Consider the following 16,617-nt stretch of genomic DNA (forward strand, 5'->3'; position numbering starts at 1 on the left):
GCATCTTTGCGTCTTTGGACTGGGGGAGGAAACCATAGTACCCATAGGAAACCCCCACAGCACGGGGAGAACATTCAAACTCCGCACACACAGATCCGCAGCGGGAATCGAACCCCCAACCCTGGAGGTGTGAGGCGACGTGGTAACCACTAAACCACCGTAAGCTTGCCAGAGCACCATAATTGTGAAAATGGTCGTGGAACTATATCTAATTAAGTATTAATTAGAGGTCGACCGATAGTGGATTTTACCGATACCGATAACTAAGTTGGGCAGTACCTGCCGATAACCGATTAATCATCTGATAGTATCAGTAATCAACAGTAACATAACAAAGTAAAATATTGCTGAACGTTATTACAAAAATAAACAGTACTAACTGTACCAGTATTTAAAATGTACTGTATTTAAAAAACAAACAAACAAAATACATATATAAATATTAATATATAAACTATGAATAAATATTAAAGTAAAAGATGTACATCCAAACTGCACCAAAAGGTAACACTCCAAATACCAAATAAAAAATAGAGACATCCAAAATGAATGGAAAAAAAACCAAAAAAAAAACACTTGTCAGTGCAACAGACGCAACTGGGAAAAACTATCAGTGTGGATTATTATTATTATTATTATTATTATTATTATTATTATTATTATTATTATTATTATTATTATTGGTGCCGATTAATCAGCAAAACTGATCAATCGGTCGACCTCTAATATTAATCGATATGCCTGGTTTTAAACAGAATTTTTCTTATTTATTTTGTTGGTCAGACAACCTTATATTTTAGTGAACTAATATTAAGAATGGCAGATAAGCATTGAATAATTACATATATCCAGGTAAATCTATCTCAGATGTCTTGAGGCTTTTGGGTTGACCTGTATCTTCTCAGATTCACAATCCAATCAAAGTTCTTGAGGAATATGCCAGGTCCTAGTTGTTGTTATGGTATAGTGTAGTATGAGGGGTCTCATCGGATCTGTTCAGTTCACAGTATTTTCACATAGAACAAGAGAATGTGTGGATTGTTCAGCACCAAATAATTCACATTAGGAAAATATAACAAAACCCTGTTTTTCATATCAGCCCACTCACTCGTCATCACTCCACATGTACATCTCCTCTTTTCCTTTTTTCTCCACTGCTCCATATCTGTTCTGCATCCTGAGGCCAAGATGCTCAGTGATGATCAGCTGTTCACCCTCAAGCTCACAGTTGTTCCTAGAAGCGAACATCTGGCTGATCTCCACAAATGTCTTGTTCTTTGTCTCAGGGATGATGAAGTAGATGTAGGCTGCCACGCCCATACAAATGCCAAAGAATACCAGGTAAGAGAAAGCCCCTGCTGACATCTGGGAAGAAGATTTGATGTATTGGGCAGATTTGTAAGTAATACTACATCATGAGGATTTCTCTCACAGAATTGTCAAACAGAACTTAAGATATCAATGTCGTCAACTCTCAGTTAGTGATATCTGACTTCTATTAAACTTCTTGGTCTGAAATCACAGCCTACATTTCTCTAAAACATGCACTAAATCAAATAGAAATACATTATGCATTAGATGGAGAGCTGTACCTGTAAGAATGGGAAGACAAATCCGACAGTGAAGTTAGATAACCAGTTGAGTGCGCCCCCAACGATGTATGCCGAGGGTCGGTGAGACTGCTTAAACAGCTCACCTGTCATAAGGAAGGGCACTCCAGCTGTGCAGAGACCGATATCTGTTACTACACTGTACTACAAACAGAATCAATTCCTTCATTCAACATCAGAGGGCGGCATTAAGTAATTGATGGTGTATGGTGCTCTTGGTCTTAAAAGAGGTGAACTGTTCTGATATGCCTATCATCTGCAGCAGGTGTTCTCAAACATTTTGTAGCCAGGGACCCCTTTATTGACCCTATTCAATTCATGGGACCAAACATTTAAAGTGATGGGACAGGATTTCTTAGCATCACTTGTAAGAACCATACTACTTAGTTGCACAGGTGACATGGTGTTGATATTTTAATAAGCTGTGGCCATGAACTAATTAAAAGTTATATTTCTAGAGATCTATTTTGTGGCCACATATGTAACTTATATAGTTACTATAGTATATAAAAATGAGTGAGACATCGAAGCACATTATTGTGGTCATAACACCTAGGCATGGAGATGACTCAGAATTACACTTTACTTCAATCTTGGAATGCCACTTTAAGACATACTGGAGTCACTGGGATTGTGACATGATTTACTAATACGAATAGACTTGTTTGGCCATTCCCATGTAATAATTACTTGGAGATCATGTATTAATTATGATATTCCCACAACATAATTCATGGGCCTAAGTTTCACAACTCATTGCCACTTCTTTGATATTGTCAGGTAGTGGAGATGGATACAAGTGCAGGCTTTTATTAAATAAAAGACAAACAAAAAAGAATCAAAAGAAGTCATAAATTTAACAAACCAAGAGCTAGGGTACACGCTAGGCTACAGACAACAGAAACTCCACAGTTAAATAAAGAACTCTAAGGGCTTAAATAGGGACTTTAAATGAAGGGAAACACAAGACAGGTGAGAGTTATTAAGGAGGCATTTGACATTGTCATAAGGTCTGTTGTAGTCTGTGAGGCTGATGGGAGTTGAAGTTTAAGGCGGCCGAACCTAGGGTTGATGTGACAGGTATCTTGTGGCCACAGCATATTAATTTTTGGCCATGACTTACTAAAACATAACAACAGCTTCATAACATGCAAACATGCAAACAAACAAACAAACACACACACACATATTGTGGTTCCAATTGATGTAAGCAAAGGGAAAACTACAGCAATGTTATTCATGGCCAAGACCACTGTCTATAGCTATCTATAGGAGAAATGCCAAAAACAGGAAATCTCAAAAGAAATAAAGCCTTGTTGATTGTCTCACCAGGCCCAATGCAGAATCCTGCAATGATGCCCACCACGCAGGTCACGCTGACATAGTGCATGAAGGGCACATGAGCCTGACATCAGAAAAAAGCAGAGCAAAATGAACAACCAGTACCTACCTTCCATTCAAACACATGGCCCTGCAGTCCAATCTAAGGTCCTAGTAAATCTGACTGGTCAAGTGGAGACATAGACAAAAGGCTTCTTCTAAATACACAATGGTCATTTTGTCTAACACTTACATTGCTGGTACAAAGGAAATTGGTCAATTGAACAAACCTTATTATTCAAAACAGAATAAGTGCACATACTATATAATGGATGTTGCAGCTGTAAAAAAACAAAAACAAAAAAACAACAACAACTCAACTTTAGACAGGTTTCTAAAAGATAGACGTAAAGCACCTACCTGTAGAACAAGAGAAAGGGTGATGCCTGCACAACAAATACCCATAAAGCTGAATCCACCAATCATCAGAGGCCTGCGACCTACTCGCTCAATAGTAAAACACTGCAGAGAAAGCAGATCAAAATAAACAACTAGGTTCCTGCTAATATTACTTCTTTAAAGCATATGGATCTGTTATCAAACACGAACCAAGAGAAGAAGTAGTCAAAAGGTTTCTGTCTAGGGAAGAGAAGGAAAAGGAAGAGGAGGAGCTACAAGCTTGATCACTAGTCCACTCTTTTAAAAAGGACAGATATAATGCATTAGTATATACAATGGATATAAAAGTCTACACACCCTTGTTAAAATGGCAGATTTTTGTGATGTAAAAAAAATGAAACCAAGATAAATCATATCAGAACTTTTTCCACCCTTAACGTGAAACTACAATGTATACAAATTAAATGAAAAACAATCAGAAACATTTTAGGGAAAAATAGGGGAAAAAATGTTACAATAGCTGGTTGCATAAGTGTGCACTCCTTTTTTTTATAATTGGGGATGTGGATGTGTTCAGAACGAACCAATCACATTCAATCTCATGTTCAAAAGAAATGATCAATAATTCACAAAGACAAGACCAAAACCAACAGCAAAGTAAAAGGTTGTCGGTAGCATAGTTTAAAAAAATATTAGAATTAGATTAGTTTATGGTTTCTTAATTCACTGTTATCATTGTGTAAAATACAGTGTTTTTGGAAATTATTCAGACCACATAATTAAGTCTTTTGGTTATTAGTCTACAACAGTAAGCCATAATGACAGAGTAAAAACAAGACTTTAGAAACTGTTGCAAATTTATTGAAAGTCAAAAACTGAAATCTCGCATTAAGACTTTTCACACTGTCCTTAACCCCGGGTTATTGTGGTTCTAAACCCCGCTTTTAAGCCCGGGTAAAGGAACGCGAGAGTGAGAGCGTTTTCTTACTCCAATGAGTCCAGCAATGACCTCAATGGCACCTGTGCCCACTGTTGTGTACTGAACCTGTGAGACAGAGATTCCCGCATTCTCGAAGATGGAATTTGTATAGAACCAAATCTGAAAAACAAGTACTAAGTTAAACACATGTACATAAAGTACCATTCTCCACCAACTGCAGCTTTAGAGTACAGAAGTACATAAAAATTTAACTATGAAAATTGTGACTAAAGTTTTAAGAGGAGATCCATAGAGTGACTCTCCTCCTGAACCATCTAAACAAGGGGACCACTCAGAAGACATAAGTGACATCTGATGGTGTAGAGATGGAAAAGTTATATAAGAGGCAGCAAGGTTACAAAAAGTATTAAGCAAGAAATTAAAATAGATTAGGAAAGATCAGAGTGATACAAGCATACTAGTGTAATTAGGCTTATTATACTTTATACTACATATAATATACACATTGTAGTAAGTAGTAATCTAATGTAGTATGTAGTAATATAATTATCCATTATGCATATGATAGATAACTAAAACTCAAAGTCTGACTCACTGCATCAATGCCAGACAGCTGCATGCCTATGTTGATGACCATGACTGATATGACCTGCCAGCGGACGGCTCTGTCTTTTAGCAGTTCATACACTGAGACGGTCCTCACTGAAGAGAGTGAGCGCTGCTCCTTCTGCATCTCCTCCACCTCCGCCTGGATATTAGCTTTTGCTCTATACCACCTCAGAGCTAACAATAATACCAGCACACAATTAACAAAGCCAAAATTATGTAGCTGAACCAAACTATACTATGCTATACTATACTATACAATAAAATACAGTGATGGCTCTAAAAAAAAAAAAAAAACAGTAGAAAGAATATCATGCTGCATGTACGTCATGCTTCAAATGTATAGTTTTGGCCTGACTACAACATATTTACCTGTTTAAACAATATCACACTAGAACAGGAAACATGCTGCATTACTGGCTTTCTGCTTGCACATGTGCACACTAAAAACTTGCGGAATAGGATACTTAAATGTTTTCCACAGTGGGACACTAGAATACTGGGAAGCATGTATTCTAGTTTACTGGCATGCTAGCATAATTTAATACTGGCATACTACCCTTCCTGCACATTAGCATGCTTTCATTGTTGCATTGCAACACTGTATTTGTACACACACTTGCCTACTTGCGCACTGCACAATTCCATACATGGATAGCAACAATAGCATACTAGCACACTTGCACATTAATACACTAATAAATTCACATAATAATGGACTAGCATTCTTAAATACTTGCACATTAGAATAATACATCAGACTACTGCTCACTTACATACTAGTATACTTGCACACTAGTGTGCAGACCTTAAATACTTCCACACTTATATACATGTTAGCATATTAGCATAAAACCAAGGGAAGTCTTCTATGCTAGTATACTACGTACTAGAATGCTTGCATACTTGTACTGCAAGGTGACAGTCACCTCGTCCTTGTGCCATCACTGGCAATCAGCTCCACCTGTGCCTGGGTCTATTTAAGGAGAGTTTTCCAATAAGCCTTGAGTCAACCTTGCTATGCGTTGGCAATTCTCCTGAGTACATCTTGGTCTTTTCCTCTGAGCTATCTAGTAAGTGGGTGGCTCACTGGGTTGTGTTCTTGCCATTGCTCCTGGAGACCCTGGTTCAAACCCCTGCACTGGATGACCTTTTCATTATTTGCACCATAGCATACTACAATGCTTGGATACTTTTGCACTAGCATGCCTATGTATTTATATATTTACAAACATGCATACTAGGCCACTTGCCCCCAACTGCATTTGGGTTAAAAGGAAAACTTGTTATTCCTCCATGTTGCTAGGACTATTCTTTTAAAAAAGGGGTTTGGGGCATTGTTAAAGCTCATATCAAATTTTGCATTGTAAATAAATAGTAAAATTACCCTTGAGAGTAGCGTGAATGTTGTGTTTCTCAATCAACAAGTAACGAGGACTCTCAGGAAGCCATGGCAATAACATTAGTTGAATAATGGTTGGAACCACGACCAGAGAGAGGAAAAGAGGCCAGTGCTCTTCCTGTGGAGAAAAGACATGACATTTTACTCTGTAGCAGAAAACAGTTTTGTGTTATTAATAATCTGTATTTCAGGGAACTCTGTATGTAGAGGATTTCTGCACAAATGACAAAGAAAAATGCTTGACAAGCAAAAGATTAAAATTACTGAACACAAAAGTCAGATTTATCTCTACCCATCTACACTTATGAGGCAACCAAGGAAACCATTTTGGTGTGTCTGTGGGAACCCATAAAGGTTTTCTGTGTAGAACTTTCCAACAGGGATTTTTCTTTTCACTTAAAGCTTCAACTAGAACCACTATAAAAAGCTACAGTCATGCTAGTTTACCAGAGAATACTTGTGCACACATATGCATACTTCCCTTTTACCACACTAGCACATAGCAATCATGGGAAACATACTTAAGAGCTTGCTGGTATGCTAGCATACACGCATGCTAACATACTTTAATATTGCATATCACTAACAAACTAGCATACTATATCAGACTACTGCGAAGTTCCATACTAACAAACCTGCACACTAGTATGCTTGCCTTTTCAGTTGAAGTTCCATCTAGAACCACAGTAGAAAGCTATAACCATCAACCAATCATTGAGAAGAGCCCCTTTTCTAAGAGTGTATTTTGTGTAATCAGATTTAACTGTGATTATCAGTAATTTTACTTCACCTTTCCCAGGACTTCATGAAGTCCCAGAATTTGAGCAATGAAAACTCCAATACAGATGAAGATGCTAGGCACAAGGACCAGGAAACCACGGAGGTTCTTTGGAGCGATTTCTCCCAGGAACATGGGCACTACACTAAGAGAAATCCCTGCTCAAGTAAAAAAGAGAGGAAATTATTTTCAAGCATAAATGAATATATCACTTGCCTTACGTTTCCTTTAGGCAAAATATCAACATTAGTGGTCTAAAAGAAAAACAAGCATACCTGATCACTAACTTATTTGCACAACTGCATATTTAAATACTTGAATAATGTCATACTAGCATCCCAAGAAATATATACTGTACTCCTACTCACTAGTACTATCTACTTATAGATCTACACAGCATAGTAAATGTGTGTGCTAGATTATCTATGCTAGCTTACTTGCATATTTGCACATTATAATATTAGCACACTAGCATACTAACATGCCTGCACACTTGCATAGTTACAAATTTGCAGACTTGCACACTAACATATACAGTACACCAGTACAGTGGTTTTACAAGTTGGGGCCGCCAGGGGGCGCCCGTGGGACTCAACAATTTGATGTGAAAAATAAATACTCACTCTCAGACAACCACACGCACACACACACACACACACACACACACACACAATCAATTCCTAATGTAATGTGATGTAAGATGTAATTATTAATTAAACAAAGGGGGATATATTCAGAAGTCTGTATTTTTAATGTGTTTTAAAGACATCTTGCAAAAGGGGGGCCTCGGTCAAATGTTAATGCCATTTGGGGGGCCTTGCCCTGGAAAAGTTTGTGAACCCCTGCACTAGTCTACTAACATACACTGTAGCATGCTATCATGCCTGCATGCTTGAATACTTACAAACATGCATACTGGCATACTTTTACACTAACATATATACTATCATACTACAATAAGTGTAGACTAACATACACTATGTGGCCAAAGGTATGTGGACACCTGACTACCCATATATGGGAACCAAGGAGCTCAAACAGGTTCCAGAACAGCAATGCCCATGTACACAATCCAAGCTCTATGAAGACATGGTTTGCCAAGGTTGGAGTGGAAAAACTTGAGTGGCCTACACAGAGCTCTGACCTCAACCCCACTGAACACCTTTGGGATGAACTGGAACACTGACTGCATTCCAGGCCTCCTCACCAAACTTCAGTGATCGCAGGAATGCTCTTGTGGCTGAATGACCACAATTCCCCATAACCACACTCCAAAATCTAATTGAAAGCCTTTCCGGAAGAGTGGAGGTTATTATAACAGCAAAGGAGGACTAAATCCGGAATTGGATGTTCAACAAGCACATGTACGTTTGATGGTCAGGTGTCCACAAACCTTTGGCATAAACAATGTTGTAAAAAGTATTTGTTTATTTGAGTATTTGATTTATTCTGTTTTTGTGTATATCTCATACTAAATAGTTTTAGATCTTTAAACAAAATACAGCATAAAACAAAGGCAACCTGAGTAGGCACACAATACAGTTTATATTATTTTTTTTATTGAAGCAAAAAAGTTATCCAACACTTATCACCAATGTGAAAAACTAATTGCCCCTTAAACTTAGTCTGGTTGTGCCACCTTTAGCAGCAATAACTGCAACCAAACACTTCCAAGATCAGACTTTCACTTACTTCTAGGACTAGAATCTACTCTACTTTGGATCATTGTCTTGCTGCATAATCCAGTTGCGCTTGAGAGTCAACTTACAGAAAGAAGACTGGACATTCTTCTTTAGGATTTTCTGGTAGAGAGCAGAATTCATGTTACCCTCAATTATTGCAAGTTGCCCAGGCCCTGAAGCAGCAAAGCATCCCCACACCATCATACTTCCACCAACATTCTTGACCGTAGGTATTATGTTGTTTTTGTGGAATTCCGTGTTTGGTTTACGCCAGATGTAATGGGACCCCTGTCATCCAAACTCCACTTTTGACTCAACAGTCCATAGAACATGTTCCCAAAAGGTTTGAGGATCATCAAGGTGTGTTTGGCAATTCAGACGAGGGTTAATGTTCTTCACTATTCCATGGATGCCATTTTTGCCCAGAGTCTTTCTGACAGTGGAGTCATGAACAGTGACCTTTATTGATGCAAGAGAGACCTGTAGGTCTTTTGATGTTGCCCTTGGGTCTTTTGGGACATCCTGGAAGAGTAGTTGCTGTGCTCTTGGAGGAATTTTCGAAGGTTGGACACTTCTGGGAAGTTTCATAACTGTGCCAATGTTTTCTATTTGGTGATAATGACTCTCATTGTGGGGTGTCAAAGCCTTTGAAATAGCTTTGTAAGCCTTCCCAGACTGATGTATTTCAATCACATTGTTCCTCATCATTTCTGGAATTTCTTTAAATTTGTGCATAGAGTGTCACTGGGTAAGACCTTTTCACCAACTTCATGCTGTTGAAAAAGTTCTATTAAATGTTGATTTGATTGGACTGGGTTTGCAGTAATCAGACCTGGTTGTATCTAGTCCAGCTGAACCCCATTATGAATACAGTTTCATAGATTTGGGGAATTAGTAACTAAGGGGGCATTTACATAGATTTTCACTCACACCCAGCTGGTATTGGATAACTTTTTGCTTCAATAAATAACTATCATTTAAGTCTCTTCGACTTCAGACAGGAACTTGGCTTGAGAGGTCGTCTATTCGACCTCGGACAAGAACTGGGCTTGAGAGGTCGTCTCTTCGACTTCAGACAGGAACATGGCTTGAGAGGTCGCCTCGTTGACCTCTACCAGGAATTTGACTTTATGCTGGCACTCTGGGGATAAGACCACCTCGGGGGTGTCCTGCTAGAGCTCTGGGGAGGAGGTCGTTATGTTGACCTCCGACTGGAGCTTGGCAGGTGAGACCACCTCATGGGTCTAAGGTTGGAGCTCTGCAGATGAGGTCGCCACATTGACCTCAGACAAGTGTTCAGCCGGTGAGACCACCTCATAGGTCTCATGCTGGAACTCTGAGAAGGAGATCACCATGTTGACCTCCGACTGGAGCTCCGCAGGTGAGACCACCTCATGGGTCTAAGGTTGGAGCTCTGGAGGTGTGGTCGCCACGTTGACCTCTGGCTGGAGCTCTGCAGAGGAGACCACATCGTGGTTCTTAGGCAGAAGCTTTGGGGAGGAGGTCACCCAGTTTGCCTTCTTATAATAGGTGGTGAACAGCAAGTCAGGTTTATCTGTGAGGCAGGCCTCCCGCAAAAGATCCTCCAGGATGGCCCTGGATTCTGAACTGCCGATCACCATCACGAATAGTCCCACGAACTGAGTTACATTCTCAAGTCCCCTGGATCCCATGGCCAGTAGACGCTGTACCCATTGGCGGGATGGGCCAAAAAACCGGGACAACAGGAACCTTAGCCATTGCTTCTCGCCTGGCTTGGGGTCCTCTAGGCTTACAAAATAGTCAACAAGAAAATATTCAGGGTAGCCTGATAACTCATCATATGGACCTGGGAGATCTACAACAGCCACTGAGGAAACTGGATTGAATCCAGTTTAATAAAATAACAAGTCCATGGCGGCCATGTTTGTAGGCCGCAATGCAGGATGGGAAATGTAGTCAATGGTTTGCTGTGATATGACACATGTTGCCTTTGTTTTAGCTTAAATTTTGTTTTAAATTCTTAAACTATTTAGTATGTGATATATACCACAAAACAGAAGAAACCATAAAATATTTTTCACAGCACGGTAGTGTACTAGCAAGCCTACTTGCTAGAATATTGCACACAACTAGAATATAACTAGAATATTGAACATAAGCATACCTGCATGCTAGTACTATTATACTGTAGTACTTTCACAGTAGGATACCTAAACACAAGGACACTTGCATACTAGCATACTTGCACGTTATACTTAAACACTACCATACTAGTATAACTGCATAACTTCACATTTACCTGTCACATGTTCAGTTCTACCGTTTGGTTTGCAGCTCCTCATTTCTTTAAAAGAATGCATCCAAACTGCTGCAGACTCTTGCTGCAAACCTTTGCCCACTACAGTACTAGCACACTACATCAGTGTACCTGAATGTATTCCTGTGATGAAGCGACCGATGATGATCATCTCAGGAACACCAATATGCCTGCTAAAGCCCATCAGTCCACCAGATACAAACACCAGAAATGTGCTCTTCACCAGTGTCCCTCTTCTACATAAAAACACAGAGCAACAAAAAAAAAAATCATGTCTACATTTTGCATAGAAAATATTAAAAGGTTGAACAAATCTTTTTGGAACTCATATCTAGGTGAAATATAATTTCAAACATCATAAGATACAAGTGTCAAATTTATAGGACATTGCGGCTTGGTGCAGTACCTTCCGAATTTGGTGACTAGCATTCCCACAGTGAGGGAGCCTACCAGTCCACCAATGGCGAAAATGGACACGGTAATGGAGTAAAGCGCTGTGATGCTGTCATTGCTCAGACCACGCCCATTACGCCTCACTGCAGTGCGGTTATAAAAGTCCTTTATGTACTGGGAGGATGTGCAAACAGAACATGAACATTTTTATTTTCATGTGATTTTGACATGTAATTTGACTAGCTGAATGTGAGCATTTACAATACAAGAATTAAGAATACAAAATAATCAAAAGGTGATAGAATTGTAATGTAGAAGATACATTTTAAAAGTAAATTAATCTAAGATAAAGTTAAGGCAATTTATTTTTCCACATGATTTTTTTTAACACTTGTAATGCATGGGTTTTTATTTAATTATAAATTTTGTGCATGTTTTTTTCATGACTTTTTTCCCAATGTGATTAACTTTCATGTGATTTTCTTCACTATATAATGAGTATTTATTGGTCACATATACAATAGAGCAGTGAAATTGTTTTTTTTTTGCATACCCCAGCCTGTCAGGAAGCTGGGGTCAGAGCACAGGGTCAGCCATGATATGGCGCCCCTGGAGCAGAGAGGCTTAAGGGCCTTGCTCAAGGGCCCAACAGTGGCTGCTTGGCAGTGCTGAGGCTTGAACCCCCAACCTTCCGATCAGTAACCCAGAGCCTTAACCGTATATATTTTCACATGTAGTGTACGAGTTTTTATTTTATAGTGATTTTAAAAAAAACACACACATTTAGGACACTCTGCTTGAACTGCTTCAGGACTTGGCAAGACAAAATCTAATTATTCAGTTTATGCTCCAGAGACTGTAATTATTACTCTGTTATCTGTTCAAAGGTCATCATGGAGATTAAAGTTATTAAGGGGTTTCAAAGTAGTACAGCAGAAAAGTGAGTCCTGGTGACAACACAGAGGAAATGCAGAGGAAACACGTGCTACCCTTCACCCTCCCAGATTTGTGTCAGACATGTGATATAGGGGAGGCCAAGCTTGTGGGCAGGGTCTGGCAAATTGGGAGAAACTGGAGTTAAATGTATAAAAAGAACATTATAAAGATCGATCAAGAATTATTATATTTGAGAAAATTATGAAAAAGGCTGTACATGATATGGTGCCAAAACTCTCCAATAATGAATAATATAATGACAACTGAATGGGATGTAATATTTGGACAGTTGTTGATTACCTGCCTCTTTCATCCTTATGGTACAAAATTTTAAGTTTCCTGTGAAAATAATACACTTTAAATGATATAAGAAATATCTCAAACACACTTGTATCTCTCTCTCTCCTCTCCCCACACCAACATCCAGTATCCTCTCATTCACTAATATTTTAAGGACACAAATTTGATTAGTTCAACAGTTTAGGTTCCTCTGCTTTAATAATGGACTTAGTATGTAGTGCTACAGAACATGCTATTAGTCCACCTTTTAAAAGCAGGATTTTACATGAATTGGTAAACCATTTCATATCAATATTGTAAAGAATTTGCACCACCACTCAATTCAATTGAAAAATTTAGAATGGATAAGGTTAGGTTCAAGAGTGGTATTAGTGTTTTTCTTGTTCTTTTTTCCTCCTTCACTGCTCCTGTTCGGGGTCGCCACCGCGGACCACCCGTCCACATATTTTGATTCTGGCACAATTTTTACCCCGGATGCCCTTCCTGATGCAATCCTCCCCATTTTTCGCGTCGCATGCTAGCCACTAGTACACCAGTAGGATTAGTGAATTAAAACCTTTTTTTAATTATTTTATGACAGTTTGTGAAATCATTCCTATGTGAATGATTCCTACTCCTTAAATTGGAGTAATTTAAAATTCCTGCTTTAATGTAGTGGTGGAAAGAACAAAACACCAACATTTTGTATTCTCCTACAAGTAATGAACAGTCACATTCATCCAGTACCCTATGAATATCATGATTTTAATGATACTTACCTGAGCGGGAGAATTGACTACAGCTAGGTTATAGCCATAGAGCATAGAGCTGCCAAAAGATGAGAGCAATGCTGCTGCTAGCAGGGTTGAGGTTAAATGCTGTAAAAATGACACAAACAGAATGAAATACCTGGAACAACGTCACAGAAACAGAAGTTAGTGAATACCACTGGCATCCAACCAAAATGCATGAGCATGTCCCACTTATCAATTTAACTGCATCAATAATTCTTTTTTCAAAAAGCTCTATTAAAAGTTCAAAACAAGTTACCAATGCTCCTAATACAACACTGTTATGGCACTGTAAATGGTATGACAGCCTATTATCTATAACAATAATGCCTTTGAGCTACACATCAGAAGGTCATGAGTTGAAATACCAGCATCACCAAGTGGCATGGTTGAGGCTTTGAGAAAGACTGCTCACTTGAATCCTACCTTAAATGTAAGTCGACTTGGATAAAAACATCAGCAATATGAGCAAATGTCATAGATTATATAGTAGAGTAAAAGGATCTAATAAAGTGGCCACTGAGTGTACTGTATGTCACATGGTTTGCACATTGCATGCTGCAAGTGATGGATTACTTTCTGACAATAATCCATTTAGCTGTGCACATGACTGCATTTGCAAAAGTATGAGATATAGCCAAGCCTTCTGAGAGTGTGCAGCTAGAAGTCTTGGAACAGAGTCAGTCTTTGATTCAATTTTAAATCGCTTTTAAAGCCTGCCAGCATCAGGAGCATTAGCTTTTATTTGGTAAGGAACACCAACAATTTGTCGTGGTTGTTAAAAAAATAAATAAAGAAGTACTGTAACACGCAAGTGGAAATGGCTGGGAGGTGTATCACCAGTGGAAAAAGAAATTTCAGCATGAGTGTGAAAAAAGGGACATGATTACAGAGTCAAAAGAAATATCATTCAAATCCAATGAGCATTAAGAGTTTATTGGTTGTATGTACTCTGATACACTGGAACGTTGAACAGAAAGTTGAAAAGTGTTTACTGCCTGCTCAAACTTACCATGTACCAGATAATTTTTGTGCAATACCATATACTTTTTTTTTTTTGTAGGAATTCAAAGCACACATAAAGAGAATCAGTAGGAATACACAATGTTACATTAGATAAAAATAAACATATAAGTTATAATTAATAATAGATCAACAGACTGATAGCACAATAAACAAACCAACACAAACATTCATTCAATATTATGAGTGATTTACCCCTCTAAGTTTTCCATCTGGCTCGTTTAAAACTTCCTCCGCCATTTAGCGATGCATGTGCAAATTTCCAAAGAGAGACCAAGAGAAAGGTTGCTTATTGTAATTGTCTCCACAGAATTCAGGCTCACAGAGGGAGACGACCAGCCTGTGTGCAGCACCTCCTCCTCCTTCTCCTCCTCCTTCACCTCTCATGACCAACTCGTGCATCATCTCCTCAAGACCGATCAGCTTGCCACATATGAACTCAAGTCTAGTGACCGTAAATTCCTGAGAATTCACACTATTGTTAAGTTTGTAGAAGATCAAACTTGATGGTTAGAATTCCTACACAGTTTTCATGAGATAAAACTGCAAAGGCAGAAAGCCTGCAACGTATTAAATACATACTTTAAAAATATATATTATTTTTGATACTTCTCTTTGGGCTTGTTGTGTAAACCATTTTTGTTCGGCTTAAGAATTAAGGTCAGTGGCCTGAAACATTATTCCCACATACAGTAAGCTATACCGATGGCTGCCTGCAGTGTATTTGTTTTATGTTTATCTGGATGTATTAGAATGAGTGAATCAATATAAACCTGTGATTTGCCTTCCAACTGGAACAATTGTGAGAACTGCTGTTATAGCAGAAAGAAGCAACACCTTCTGACCAATCAGATTAAACAATTCAACAGCGCTGTGGTATAAGAATAAAATTCAGTTACTAAAATAATTGTAGGGAACAATGGAAATATTTTGTATAAATTATTCCATGATCTACAGTACATTATGATTATTTGTACAATACCATGTCTAATCAAGATGAAGGCATGTCTAATCAGTACATCAAACAAAAACGTATCATTTTTTTTTTGCAGCTTGTTGGCATGAACTCCTGCATGAACTCAGAAGAATGCAAAGTCTTGGCACAAGAACCTCACATGTTCCACTCTTTCTCCCTCTGTCTCAATCTTGTGACTTTTTTTTTTTTTTTTAAATCGTAGCATTGAAACATAACATGGGTAGGGTTTAATTTATACCCGTATTGTGACTGTTATTCAAACTTGACGAATTAATAGTTACAGCTGTTTCAGTGATTAGTTTGTGGCTGAGCTTACTTAAAAGCAACAGTGGCATTTGGACACAATATGCAACAAACATGTGTTTCTGCTTTAAATATGTTGCTCAGAGAGTTCCTAAAATACGTTACACTGGCCTTTCACATGAAGATCACACTTCAAATCCTTTGGGTCATATGACTTTCAGTTAAATGTGTTTAGAATCAGACAGTCTTTGAGAGGAGTTATGACTTTCACACAAGGCGCTATTCATGGTTTCTCTAGCTTCCCCTTATTCCTTGCCAGCTCTACATCACACCAATGTCACGTTTTCTGTCATTTACTTTAAACCTTTAAATAAGTTGTTTTTTTCTATTTATTTGATGTGAGTATATGAACAATGATTGATTTATTTACATACAATAAAGCGAGTCTCAACACTGCCACCTGTCAGTTCCAGGGTCTCTGGTTCTGTCCTGAGTCTCTTCTGTGTCGCATGTTCTCTCAGTGTCCATATAGGTGCTTCTGGGTTCTCCTATTTCCCCTACCTCCAAATAAATGCTGGTAGGTGAACTGATCACTCTAAATTGCCTAAATTGCTCTGCGATCAGCTTCGAGTTCATTTGCTCTCTCTCTAGTCATTTTATATGATATATTATGATGCCTTTAAGGGAGAAACCATAAATCAGTTTTAATATGACACATGATGCATTGCATTTATTTTGACACTGGCTTGTTTGTGATTCTGTACCTATATGAATGCACACCTGTAGAACACACACACACACACACACAGAGAGAGAGAGAGAGAGAGAGAGAGACCACAAGCAGGGTTAGCTTGAGAGGACCGAGAAATCTCTAGCCATGAAGGATATTTGTACCAAAGACTCTTCACTTGCTGTCTCTTTTTTGTCTCATTTTTATGCA

General features: G+C 38.5%; 1 protein-coding gene across 1 annotated transcript; it reads right to left on the minus strand.

Moving 5' to 3' along the window:
• Positions 1–228: 228 nt before the first annotated feature.
• On the minus strand, positions 229–14,901 carry slc2a15b (solute carrier family 2 member 15b). Its single transcript, XM_053615879.1, has 13 exons — positions 14,654–14,901; positions 13,424–13,522; positions 11,443–11,603; positions 11,148–11,272; positions 7,068–7,213; positions 6,263–6,395; positions 4,865–5,052; positions 4,318–4,428; positions 3,351–3,452; positions 2,940–3,015; positions 1,593–1,720; positions 1,109–1,365; positions 229–992 (listed from the first exon to the last, which is right to left on the minus strand). The coding sequence occupies exons 1-13, from the start codon at positions 14,696–14,698 to the stop codon at positions 947–949; spliced, it is 1,617 nt and encodes a 538-aa protein (XP_053471854.1). The 5' UTR covers positions 14,699–14,901; the 3' UTR covers positions 229–946.
• Between the last annotated feature and the right edge of the window lie 1,716 nt (positions 14,902–16,617).

Source organism: Ictalurus furcatus, chromosome 26, assembly GCF_023375685.1.
Source record: "Ictalurus furcatus strain D&B chromosome 26, Billie_1.0, whole genome shotgun sequence".
NCBI lineage: Eukaryota > Metazoa > Chordata > Actinopteri > Siluriformes > Ictaluridae > Ictalurus > Ictalurus furcatus.

Coding starts and splice junctions, on each gene's coding strand:
- slc2a15b (XM_053615879.1), bottom strand. CDS start 14,698: ATGGCGGAGGAAGTTTTAAACGAGCCAGATGGAAAACTTAGAGGG. Junction 6,396..7,067: donor TTCATGAAGTCCTGGGAAAG/GTGAAGTAAAAT, acceptor TTTTCTCCACAG/GAAGAGCACTGGCCTCTTTT. Junction 993..1,108: donor TACATGTGGAGTGATGACGA/GTGAGTGGGCTG, acceptor TGAACTGAACAG/ATCCGATGAGACCCCTCATA.